This window comes from Nyctibius grandis, chromosome 6, assembly GCF_013368605.1.
Source record: "Nyctibius grandis isolate bNycGra1 chromosome 6, bNycGra1.pri, whole genome shotgun sequence".
Classification (NCBI taxonomy): Eukaryota; Metazoa; Chordata; class Aves; order Nyctibiiformes; family Nyctibiidae; genus Nyctibius; species Nyctibius grandis.
The window spans coordinates 49405691-49417900 of record NC_090663.1 but is presented as its reverse complement, the minus strand read 5'-3'; the positions used below and the strand labels follow the sequence as shown (position 1 = coordinate 49417900).

The window sequence follows — 12210 nt, the reverse complement described above, 5'->3', positions numbered from 1 at the left end:
ATCCCTCACAAAAGCACCAAAACCCTTCTGGACACAAGACAGGTATAAGAAGTGCTAGGAGACTTCTTTTATTATTCTTTGATTTATGCTGTTATGAACTTACTGTGAAAGAAATTAACTGTCTGATTTGTATCCCTAGTAAATGCTGTTTTGAAATGTGTTGAATTTAAACAGTATAGCTTATATTACAACCAAACAAGCATGTGAAATTTCTGTTTTCCTGTGTAGGTGATCTCTATGGTGCCATAGGCTCTCCAGTTAGATTGACTCGAACTGTTATTGTTGGAAAACGCAAGGAGTTGGTGCAGCGCTTGCTCTATGTTCTAACATACTTCATTCGGTGCTCTGAGCTGCAGGAAAATCAACTGACATGGAGTGAGAAGGCTGAGGAAGGAGAGCAAGTGCTAAATGGAAGCAAGATCACAACTGCACTAGAAAAGGGAGAGGTAGAGGAGTCTGATTATGTAGTTGTCACTGTTAAAAATGAACCTGCTCTTGTGCCTCCAGTCCTACCTCCAAAGAATGATGGAAGTAAGAGCAGTAGTATTGCAGAGTGGGTTCATGACCCAGAAAGCACTTATGCTGTCCCAGCCTCTTCAAAAGAAAAGAGAGAAGCAATAGGAAAGGCCAGTCAGAACTCCGAAGCATCTGTGGACTGTCTAACTAGCAGCTTCTGTAAAGGAGCAGCTGATAGTAGGAAAAGAACTGTCGCTGATACAGGAATCGTATCCTACCACTTTGAAGAGCCATCTAAATTGGAGGATTTAGTGGGTACAAAGAAGAACAAGAACCAGAATGAGAGAAAATTGGAAAAGCAATTATCTAGTAGGTCATCTGCCTTACCTTGTCCTGAAAGGTCTGGCCACAGGAGTTCACACTTAGAAAAGGTCACCTTTCAGATTGGAAGTTCTGCATCACCAGAGTCATACTTAGAAACTCATAGAAGAGAAATGGAAGAAAATCTAAAGGCATTCAGAAAAAATTCAGAGGTGATACATTGTGCCTCAAGTTCCACAAATCTGACTGTGGATGCTTCTCGGAATCAAAAAGAAAGTTGTGAAGCTGCCTTTATACCCTTCAATAAACATAATGTTTGTTATGCACAGATCCCACCTTGTGAGGGGAAGGGGAGCATACATATGGAAAGTAAAGGAACTGAAATGAATTTAGCGAACACAAAATCTAGTGAACCACTCTTGCCCATAGATAACATAGAAACTGTAAAATTGCCAAGCCTGGAAGAAACTAGAACTTTATCCTCTGGCAATCTGGGGAACTATTCCCCTGGCTGCATAGAAGTAGGTTCTGCTGTCAAACAGGATTCCCCTGAAGTAGGTGCTAAAGATGTCCCCTATGGGGATGCTGGAGGGAAAATCTCCTTCAGAGTTGAAGGGGACATTCCAAGGAACGAAAGCTCAGACAGTGCTCTTGGAGCCAGTGACGAAGAAGGTGATTGTTGTATCCCTGACGAAGTGCATTGTGATAATGTCAGCAAAAGACTTGACGATTTTGCAGAAGTGGAACTTCCTTTACCAAGGTAAAGAGGTTTAAATTAATTTAGAAATAAATGGAGTCAAAAGCTGTTGCTACTTTAGAGATGTTCAGGATTTCAAGTCTGAAATCCTCTGGGATCTTGACTAAGTTCCTTGCAAACAAATCCATAGCAGACACTGATGTGGTTAGGATTCTTGTAAACAAACCTGACAAAGAAAACCAAAACGGAGCAGATTTAGGTAGTAAAGTTTTTTTACAAAGGTATTCTTCAAATTTCTAATAAAAAATGATCAAACTTTTTATATAAACTGCCTGAAACATTTAGTGCAGATGTGTAGACAGAACATCTGAGGACAAGCAAAACTTCAGCTTTGCTTAAACTGGTAACTGTTTAGATTTGACATATTTGACAAATCAAAGACAGATTTAAAATAAACAAGAGCATCCATTGAAAACTTTTGAGTTTTACAGGTGCACATGGAGCTTGCTGATGCTTAAGGTAGGTAGCTAGAAAGAGTTTGCTTCTTGGGCAGACTTGGAGAAAACTCAAATTTAGCAAATCTGTTAGCCGCAGAACAGGGAGCCGATACATACCACAAGCTGTAGTACATGTAGATTTGCCTTTTCATAAACGTAAAGGAATCGATACATTGTTAAAGTTCAGCTTTAAAAATCCTTGTGTCAAAGAGCACCAGTAACTGGTTTACTGTATTTTGAGTACAATTGTTGATTAATATTTACAATAGAAGCAGGGGTGATAAACCAAACTTTGCATTCATGTAAAATCTGAATGCAGTTTGTCAAGCAAGAATCTTACCTACTTTGTATTTCTGTATTTCAGGTCAAATACAGTCAGCAGTCAATGCGTGAAAAATTTTGGAAGATCACTTCTAGGTGGTTACTGTCATACGTATATACCTGATCTAGTGCTGCATGGAATAAATAATGATGAAAAACTCAAGCAGTGTCTACTAGGAGACCTACTTCATGCAATGCATGTGAGTTAAAGTACTGTTCTGAGTCATAGTAGGATTTGTGATATTACCGAGGTCTACAGAAGCAGGTCCTTTGAATAGGTTTCTTTCTACTTACCTGTTCTTAACAGACACACCTGACATGTCTGTCTTCTTGAAAGATGCAAGTTCTGAATTCAGTGTGTGCAAAGCCTTTTCATGCAAGAATGATGTGTGCTTTCCTTTATACTCTCTTAAGGCTTCTCTTCAAAGATAAACACAAGGAAAATTGTTTGCAACTTCAAGTTACAAACAAGGAGAAACCTCAAACTGCTTCTTTTTTTCAGTCACAATAGCAGACAATTATCTATATTTCATAAAAATGTTACGCAGGTTGAAACATCTTATTTTGCCGCTTAGTGGCATGTGTTGCAAGGGAGATGAAGTCTTGTGGAGGCCTATGTTATACTAGACTGTAGCAGAAATGACTGACTAAAGAAAGTAATTGTCTATAGGTAAGAACTTTGCCATGTTCTTGCTCTACTTTAGGTACTCCTAAATTATATAATTAATTTATAATTAATCTTTCACTAAAGTAACTGTGACCTTAGTATGCAATTTTAAATGTTTATCTAGTTATTGTCAACAGCTTCTCTCTGTAGCAATTAAGAATCATCCTGCTGGAATGAGTTCATATACTATCCGAAACAGTGATGTGTGTGTATTTAACTTCTTTACACAAAATCAAATTGGTCTGATAGGATACTGTCTCTTCATATGTACCATGCCTTGATTGTTCTTAGTGAAATCCCTCACATGTCTCTGAAACATTAAATATACTTTCACCATCACTGGATCGGTATAATTATTACTCTTTTCATTTTGGAAGAAACCTTTTCAGGGAAGGTGGAATACTTGAAGAAAAAAATATTGGAGTGGTGATTTTTGAAGCACTACTTAAAATTAAATGCCTTGGTCAAACTGACAGTTAAGACTTAACTGACCCAATGTTGCTGAATGTAAACTCTGTTATTGAAGTTGGTATTCTGTGTCATTTTTGAGATGCTTTTGGTTTCATATTGGACAAAAACATTCAATGGATCACTTTCTTATTCCCTGCCTCAGTGTGAATAAAAGTGGAACCTCAAATTAAGTTGTGGAAATGTATATGAAAGTGTCACATAATGTTTGTATTTTGTATCTGTTGCAGCATCCAGTGCTAGATGAGCCCATAGCAGAAGCTGTCTGCATTATTGCAGACACAGATAAATGGAACGTACAAGTAGCTACAAGCCAGAGAAAGATGATGGACAATATGAAGTTAGGCAAGGATGTTTTGGTTTCGAGTCAAGTATCCAGTTTATTGCAGTCTATTTTGCAGCTTTACAAACTCAACGTCCCAGCTGACTTTGTAAGTATTTCTTTACTGAAGACTGAAGCTAATGAAAATTGCATAGCTTAGATAGCAAATCCAGAGTTTTGTACACTGTGTTGCTATACCAGTGAACTAATGCATGAAATAATGCAGAGTTGGTACAATGTATTTAGAAGAATGCATGCTACAGTCCAGTAATGGATACTGTTTTATCTGCAATTTACATCTGATAGATCAGATTAAAGTTAACTACTCCAAAATACGTATGCCAAAACTGAAGTTGTTTAGGCAACTTTAGCGTGGTCCTCATGTTTATGATTAGGACTCTTAAATTTGGCTTTTATTTTTTTGTTTGTATAATTTTCACATTTCTGTACTCTTTATGTTGTTGAAGCTTCTATCTACCCAAGCCTGTTTCTAGCATACAACTTTCTATTCTTGGGCTTTCTTTCCAACCCCGTGCAGTGAAATGCCTCTTCTCTCTCCTCCCCAAATAATTATGCCTGTGTGTGTTTACTTCACCCTTCTGTTTTATGCATATTTCAACCAACCTTGTCAGCAGGTGCTGTCTCAGATAGCCTTGCCAATGTCTCTATAGGATTGCTGGGAGGAGACTGAAACCTGAAATTACCTGGGGGTGCGTGGGTTGCAGCATGGGATGTTACTTTGTCATATTGCATACTCCCTATACCGCAGCATCCTTTCCTGTCCTTATTAGTAGTGGAGTTCATCAGAGCAAATCAGGAATGCTGGCTTTGCTGATTAGAACAAAATTACCTGCAAGTCTGACAGCAGTAATTGTAATAGAGTTTTTACACACTATTGTAGGTGTGGGGAGATGGGATGTTTTTTTCAGTAGTCACCCCTTCAGTGAACAGAATTGGTTTGTCCTTCAGCAGATAGCCTTGAGAGGCTTTGTAGGTAGCCTGTGTAATCACTGTGCTAGCAGATGGAAGAGGAAGATGGAGCTAAACACTAACAGCTGTAAATAGTATTAGTCGGCACTGTTCTGGATAAAATTAGTGGTATTGATTACTCTAAGTTCTTGAAGTCAAGTGCTAGGCAAAATATGTGGGTACATTGTCAATGTTATCTCTGAATTCTTCTGGGCATTGAAAAATATGCAGCTTTGGTTAAAATTATATCCTAACACTTGCACAGTAACACCTTCAATTCCAGTATTTTTAAACTAAATAGTTGATTCTGTAGCTGAAGTGTTCTTTCCAATGTTGCCTTGGAGTTTATGTATGCAATTTCTGTATGCTTTGTGTAGTATTGGAGGGGTTTGGAGGCGGAATGTTTTTCAGGTTTTTTTTTTTCCTTACAAAAAGGAACAGTGAAGTGACAGTGCTAGTAGTTTGTAAATTTTCTATAATCCACGTGAGAGACACTTTAATCCTTCTGTTGGTGGATTTTACAGCTTTTTGCTAAAAATGAACCATCGGTGAATGGAAGTTAAGTGTTCCATTAAACTCTAGGGGGAGAAGTGTGACTTTTTTTGTTGTAGTGATTCTATTGATTTAAATTTTGACAAAAACATATGTACTGATACCAATCAGAGATGAGTATAATGCAGTATGTTTGAAATTTCCTTTAGGAGCGTATGTTTCTTTACATGAAGTTAATGTTCAGATGAATAAGTTGTTTGTTTGTTTGGTTGGTTGGTTGTTTTTTTTGGTTTTTGTTTTGTTTTGTTTTTTTTTGTGGTACAACAAAACACAAAACCCAACTTGAGACCAGATGAAAGGCAAGTGGTGATATCTTTGTTGTGGCACTTCAGACTGGTAACCATACTGCAGAGAGCTTTGCAGTATGCCAGGGTGAGAGGGAAGTGATGATCGCAACTGCTGCATGCCAGCATATGTCAAAAGTTTTACCTGCACCTTTAAACTCATTTTAAGCTACTTTCTGTTTTAGAAGTGACATTGACATTTTTTTTTCCATTTAGTCAATGAGAAAAGCTGCAGAGGAAGCTAACATAAAAAAAAAAGACTTCTGTGCCTCGCTTAATGTGGACATTTTGAACAAAGTGGATTCATGTACCAAGCTTATGGGGAAAAAATGTCTCTTGATTCTTTGGCATTCAGGAGGAGCAGTTAATCTTATGTAAAGAATCTCTTTTTCAGAATAATGTGGGATTCTTCTTTACTTGCTCCCTCACAACTTTAAAAAAAAAAAAAAAAAATCCATAGTCCCTTAGCACGAATACTGGGATTGAAATAAATTGAAATATAATTGCTACCCTGAACCACTGAGGAAGTGTACATAGGCTTTTTGCATTAGGGTTAGCTGTAATGGAAAAGATAAGAATGTTTCCCTTTTGACTAGTATAATGACTTGAGTGAAAACTTGCTTGAAGTAAATAGATCAGACTACTCTCAAAAAGCTTTTGCCTTTTCTCCACTGGTGGCAGTGATCTTATTCTACTACTATGTAGCATGTTTTTTAAAATGTTTCTTTATCTTCCATGATTAAGACCTGATATAATCTCAGAATCATTAAAAATCTTCGTCTTGCTCCAGATCATCAGAAAAATACATGGTAGGCTACCTACAAGCATGAGTAATGTTTTGCTCATTATTTTTTAATTAGCAAAACAGGTTTCACAGGATCTCATTTCTAATACTTATGGTTTTCATTCAACTTGAAAAGTACATTGGACAATGGCCTGAAGCTGTTTGCTGCTACTGTTTCCAATTGCTGTCTGCGCCTGCTGGATGATTATACATTTGATAATGTGAGGTTCTGCATGTGCTTCCTGCTTTCATCTCCTGGAGTTTGGAGAGCTGAACTCATTTAACTTTTTTGAAGTGGTCATCCCTATGGAAAGAAGGAATATATCAAATTGAATGTACTCTTTTGTCCTAGAACAAAATATTTGATAAGTCATCCTACCTGCTCACCTTGTGAAGACATCCTACTTACTGACTTATCTTACCAAAAAGACTCTTCTATTTGAAGCTAAAGTTCATTTGCTCTCCAGCAGTTGGTGTATGAGAAGTTACCGTGCATCACATGACTATTTAAAAATAATATGCATTCCTAGCATGTTACTGCTGAAAGAAAAGGGGAGTGATTAAATTGGTATTTCGACTTGAACTATTACCTTTTGGCAAACAGCATCAAATGTTGATGCGATTTTAAACTAGACGTACCTAGGACTAATAAAAACAAATGCCTGAAAAGGATTTGTAACCTAGCTTCTCCAATAGCGAGCAAAAGAGTTGTAATTTTGTGATGAATAAGGTGATGGTGTCTCCCACTTCTTGACTTAGTTTCTTGAATGACAGATCTCTAGAGCTAGAGTGCTAACTTTAGGAACTGTTGTCTAAACTGAATCTTTCAGAAAAAATAGTACTGACTTATAATAAAGACATCTTGATCCAAGTATTATGGTTTGATTCTTAGTAAGATGTCTTGAGTGTCTTTGAACCTGATAACTATTTATGTCAGCAGAAACACTGTGGCTGACTTGGGTGGGAAATGGATGTGCAGTTTGTGCAACAAACTTGCTGCCCAAGTAAGCTGGAATGCCCCAGTTCTATGAGGGGGTTCCCCTTTGAGGAGGTAGTGTGACTTTTTAATGTTGGTAGCACAGCTGGAACAAACCCAATTGCCTCTTCTGGCCTTTGGAGTGGAGATTTAGTTTGAAAGATGTTTTAGCTCAGGTAGAAACTAGGGTGATATGCTTACATTTCTGTAAAATTTGCATGTGATTGCTAAAGCCGTACTGAGGTTTTTGGTCTGTGTTTACAGTGCATAATGCATCTTGAGGATAGACTACAGGAGATGTATCTCAAAAGCAAAATGCTTTCAGAATATCTGCGAGGACATACACGAGTGCATGTAAAAGAACTAGGAATTGTATTGGGGTGAGTATTGCAGATATCAGTCTTAACAAATGGCAAAACTTGGGGCAGTTGTTTTCCTTTTCAGTTTCTCAGTGTTGACATCTTGTTCCCATGAGGACTTGCTTCTTACTTAATATTTAGCACTCTCCTTTTTCATGTGCCTAATAAAGTGTAAAATGAGTTCTACTGAGCTATCTGGAAATCAGGAGGAGACACCATTCTACAGCAAGAACAAATTACTTGTCATTCTTAAGTCTTCAGAACGAAGGAAGTTTGGATTTTGGTCGTTAGGAAGTTACCCATGCATTCATACACACTCTTTCTGTTTCCTTAATGAAAACTTCATCCCAACATATACTTGAGAATTTTTGGGAGGTTAGTTGGTGCAGCTGTATCTTGGGGGAAGAGGGGTTCTCAAAAAGCAGGTGTAGGAAAAAAACAGGACAGGTGTCCTGTTTGGCAGCTGTCTTCTAATAATAGTACTTGATTGGCATACAACCTTTGGGGATGCACCTGCTGAGGGCAGAAGAGGGGGAAGGGAGAAGAAGTGAATACACTTTCCCAAAAAGATGGGTTTTAGCACTGTAGGTAAAACTTAATTTATTTTTATCCAGACTGTTCAAGATTTCACACTGAGAAATGTAGCTGTAAATAGTGAAACCCTGAAACAAGAACTTTTCTCTGTGTGCAATATATACATTCGTCCTGGCCTCTGAGCAGCTTTGTGTTGGAAATAATTGGAAACTGACCATTGCATTTTAGACAGATTCCTGGTACTGTTATTGCTTAATAATAATTTCAGGTTTTGGTAAGAAAGTGCTACTGTATGATGAACTGAGATATATTCAAAGCATGAAATGCACAGTCTTTCATAAGCTGATGTTTAGTACTTTCTTAAACTGGGCTTATTGGTGCCTACTGACTGGTAAGACTACAAGCTAAGGCTTATGGCTTAGCAAATATAGAAAAGTTTTTATTTAAACCACAAAAGATTATATACCACAAAATGTGATACTGCTATCTTTTGACTTAAATGGTAGCATACTTCTTGGCTTTAAGTATTATTACCTACCTTTACTGGTATGTTATGAGTAATGGCAAAAAATAATAATTAAACAATGAACTCAGTTGTAGCAAGACACTTCGAGTTTCTTTAAAGTGAATGAAAAATATCCTCTTGTGTTTCTCTTCTTTTGTGAAGGTGACTGTATATTTTAAAGTCTGTCTCTCTTTTTTTTAATTTCTAGGATTGAATCCAATGACTTGCCTTTGTTGGCTGCTATAGCAAGTACTCATTCCCCGTATGTTGCTCAAATACTCTTATAAATTAAAATCTCAGGATAGTCATTCCCTTGAAGTAAAATAAAGAAAATGGGAATGTTGAATGAAGAACAGAGGTGCCAAACACTGGTAAAGGGGAACACTAAGGAAAGCAGGTGATGACTGTACATTCTACCACCTTCTGATTCTGCTTTCAACTGGATGTTTTATCGGAGGACTTCAGTTTACATAACGTAAAAGGCATTCAGGTTTTTCTTACAATCTCACTTCTGACTTAAATCAAGAAAGTGACTGCATCCTTGCATTTTATTTTAATTCAAAGGACAGAAGTTAACACTATGTGGCAGACCAGGAGCTGCCATTTGAAATGCTGCTCAAAACCATGAAGTAACAGTTAAAAGAACAAGTGGGTTAGAATGGATTTTGTCATACTACGCTTGTGAGTGTGGTGTATGTTTCTTTTCTGGGGAGGAGGAGGAGCTGTAAACTATGTATATAGCATTCCCATACACAAGTGTATTAGATGAGACATGATTTTCTTGCAGAGCATAAGCATGATTTTGTATAGTAGAAGTGACAGGCTCAGAACAAGGAATCTGGATTCAGCAGCCAAATGTTATATGGGAATGGAGGTGTGCATGAGGTGATGTGACTTTTCCCTTAAAGGACAAGAGGTTAAGAAAGCTGTGGCTGCTTCTGTATTAATGAGGAGGCATTCAATGAGCCCATGGCTAGAAGTGGAATGGAATGGACTTCTGAGATAGGGATTTTGTGGGAAAGCCTTGTGGAATTTCTGCTCCAAGTTTACATTTGTTGCTGATGCAACTTCAATAACTCTTTTGAGTTTCTATGTGACTGTAGTCCTGGGAACTAAACTTGTGTCTTGGTGTCATCGAGTATTACCGTCTCCAAGGAGTATGAATTTGACAAACTTCTGTATGATACCAGTGCTGTTAGTGCGTGTCTGTGCGCACGTACACCAAGCAATTGGCACAAACTGAAGACAATCTTATTGGGGAAATCAAAGACAACAAACAACCCCCCACCAAACCTTTAGTCAAAAGTATTACTTTTTTCCAGCTACTAGTTGTCACTCTAAGTAGGAATAAAAGAGGAGCATTGTTTGAAGTAAAATGAAATGTAGGGGGCAAACCCCAATATTTGATATTACTATGAATGTTTGCAATTACCCTTTTTGACTCTGCAGAAATCTTGAACTATCATACGGGTGCCTTTCCTTAATAGGTTAACTACTCTAAGACCAGAAACTACTTCTCCACTAGTTGATACTGGCCTTCTGTCTTTCTAGAAAGCAAAATAAAATTTTGTATTTTACTGTTTTCATGTGGTTGATAATATGAATGTAAAAAAAAAATTACTTTTTTTGCATAAAGCACTGTTAAGCTCGATATGAAACTATGGACCAGACTGAGGAAAGAACAAAGGATCAAAACAAACATTATTAAGAAATGGAAAACACAATGTTGGACCGTTGTGCTGTGAGCCAGCATGAATGAGGTGTCTGAAATTGTCAGCTTGCAAGCAAATTGCAAGCAGCCCAATTGCTTGGGAATAGTGAATTCTAATAAGAAACTCCTGGTCACTGGTTTTGAGTTCTCCTTGTTGGTGATTACAGATTTTTAACACTGAAGGGGCACAATTTTATTAAAAGTGGTTTTATTTCCTACTACCTTGATGTTTGGACTTTTCTACAGTAAACTTTCAATGATTTGAAACAATGAAATGTGCATATTGTGAGTTGTTTAAATGTGATGGGGGTCTTTATTAACCTTGTGTTACCCTTTGAGGGAAATAGGTAGACTGACCTGCTGTGAAGAGGGGTTGTTTCCAAGTGGAGGGATACTTAGTATTCTGATACAATGCTTCTAAAGCTGCTCCTTATATGCTGGGTGTCTGACCTAACATTCCAGATGTTTCTTTTATCGCATTTTCATATTTGTCCCTAGTATTCTGCCTAAAAAGGCTAAAGTCTTTCTATGGTTCAAGTTTTCTCCTACTGCTTATAGTTAAGCAAACTTTTCATATCTTTGGTCTGTGAATCCTTCTATCTGCTGGAAAGTAAACTTAGCTCTGCATATAGCTGTTAGCAGATACCACTCTCTATTCTGCAAGGTTAAGACAAAGTAAGAACCACAGAGAAAGTCATGTATTCCTAAACTACACCTGTGATGGAGAATGTGTGTGTGCGCATGTGCGGGACTATGAAACCGCTTCCCTGAGTGTATATAGAAATCCTCAAGTACTTTCTCTATTTCATGTCACTCTTAAATAGTAGCTGAGTTCATTGAAAGTCAATTTTAGTTCTCTTAAAGTATTAGTTGGGTTTTTATCTGAACAGACTCTAACAATTCTTCGAAGAAGTATGTGCTAACGTAGAAATATGTGCATTTGTTATCATAGTGTACTAAGGAAATCAAAGCTCAGCCAGCATTCAGTGATTTCAAGACTAATACTGTGATCAGTAACACCTGACTTTACTACATCAACTATTAAAAAAAAAATACAATTAAAATATCTGCCTTTAGCAAGACATCAAATTAACCTAGCAGTGGCATGTGAGCCGATGGTCAAAAGCACTTGGATTTTCTTCAGCCCAGGCTAAAACTTTATAGTTCTTGCTGCTTTCTCTAACATTTTGCTGCTCTTCAGAAATTACGTGATGAACTATCTTGTTCTCACTGTTTTAGTTTTGGGGGAAAGAAAATCCAAAATGAAAGCTGTTTATTACCTTTAGAAGGCTTTAGACTAAAGAAAGTTAAATGCATGTTTTCCCCTCCACCAAATACACTACCTCAGCAGACAGGATTCCACCTTCTAGGGCTTTTTTTGACTCTAAGTCTTTAACTTGATTTTGGTAGCATCTTGCTGTTTATGTAAATTACTGTGCATGACAAGGCAGTAAGTATTTACAGATGTGTTTGTTAGACATCTTTAGGGCATGTTTTCTGTTTTATTTGAATAGGATGAAAGTGATATGAATGTACAGATGTGTTTAAAATTGATAATGTAGCTTAATTTTCAATATTCCAAAGTTGTTTTTATCAGTATTATGTAGTTTTTTGTAAACTTAAATACATACTTTCTTGGTTAAGTGGGAGTGCACAGTCTTTCCAAAATCCCACATAAATGCAGTTTACACAGTGCAATTTAAAGAATGTATGCTTTTTTCCAGGCAAGACTAAACCTTCATACACAGAGGGGAGGAATGAACTGCTAAATTGTAATATTTAATCTA

The 12210-nt window shown here is 37.2% G+C and overlaps 1 protein-coding gene across 2 annotated transcripts in view; it reads left to right on the top strand.

Annotated features, from left to right (window-relative positions):
- FNIP2 (folliculin interacting protein 2) overlaps window positions 1-11907 on the top strand; it is a 52097-nt gene extending 40190 nt beyond the window's left edge. For both annotated transcript variants that reach the window (XM_068402893.1, XM_068402894.1), the window contains 5 exons: window positions 229-1537; window positions 2336-2492; window positions 3658-3858; window positions 7579-7694; window positions 8921-11907. In XM_068402893.1, the coding sequence (XP_068258994.1) occupies window positions 229-1537; window positions 2336-2492; window positions 3658-3858; window positions 7579-7694; window positions 8921-8999 (1862 nt within the window). In that variant the 3' untranslated portion in view covers window positions 9000-11907. The remainder of the gene's footprint in view (window positions 1-228; window positions 1538-2335; window positions 2493-3657; window positions 3859-7578; window positions 7695-8920) is intronic.
- Window positions 11908-12210: the final 303 nt, after the last annotated feature.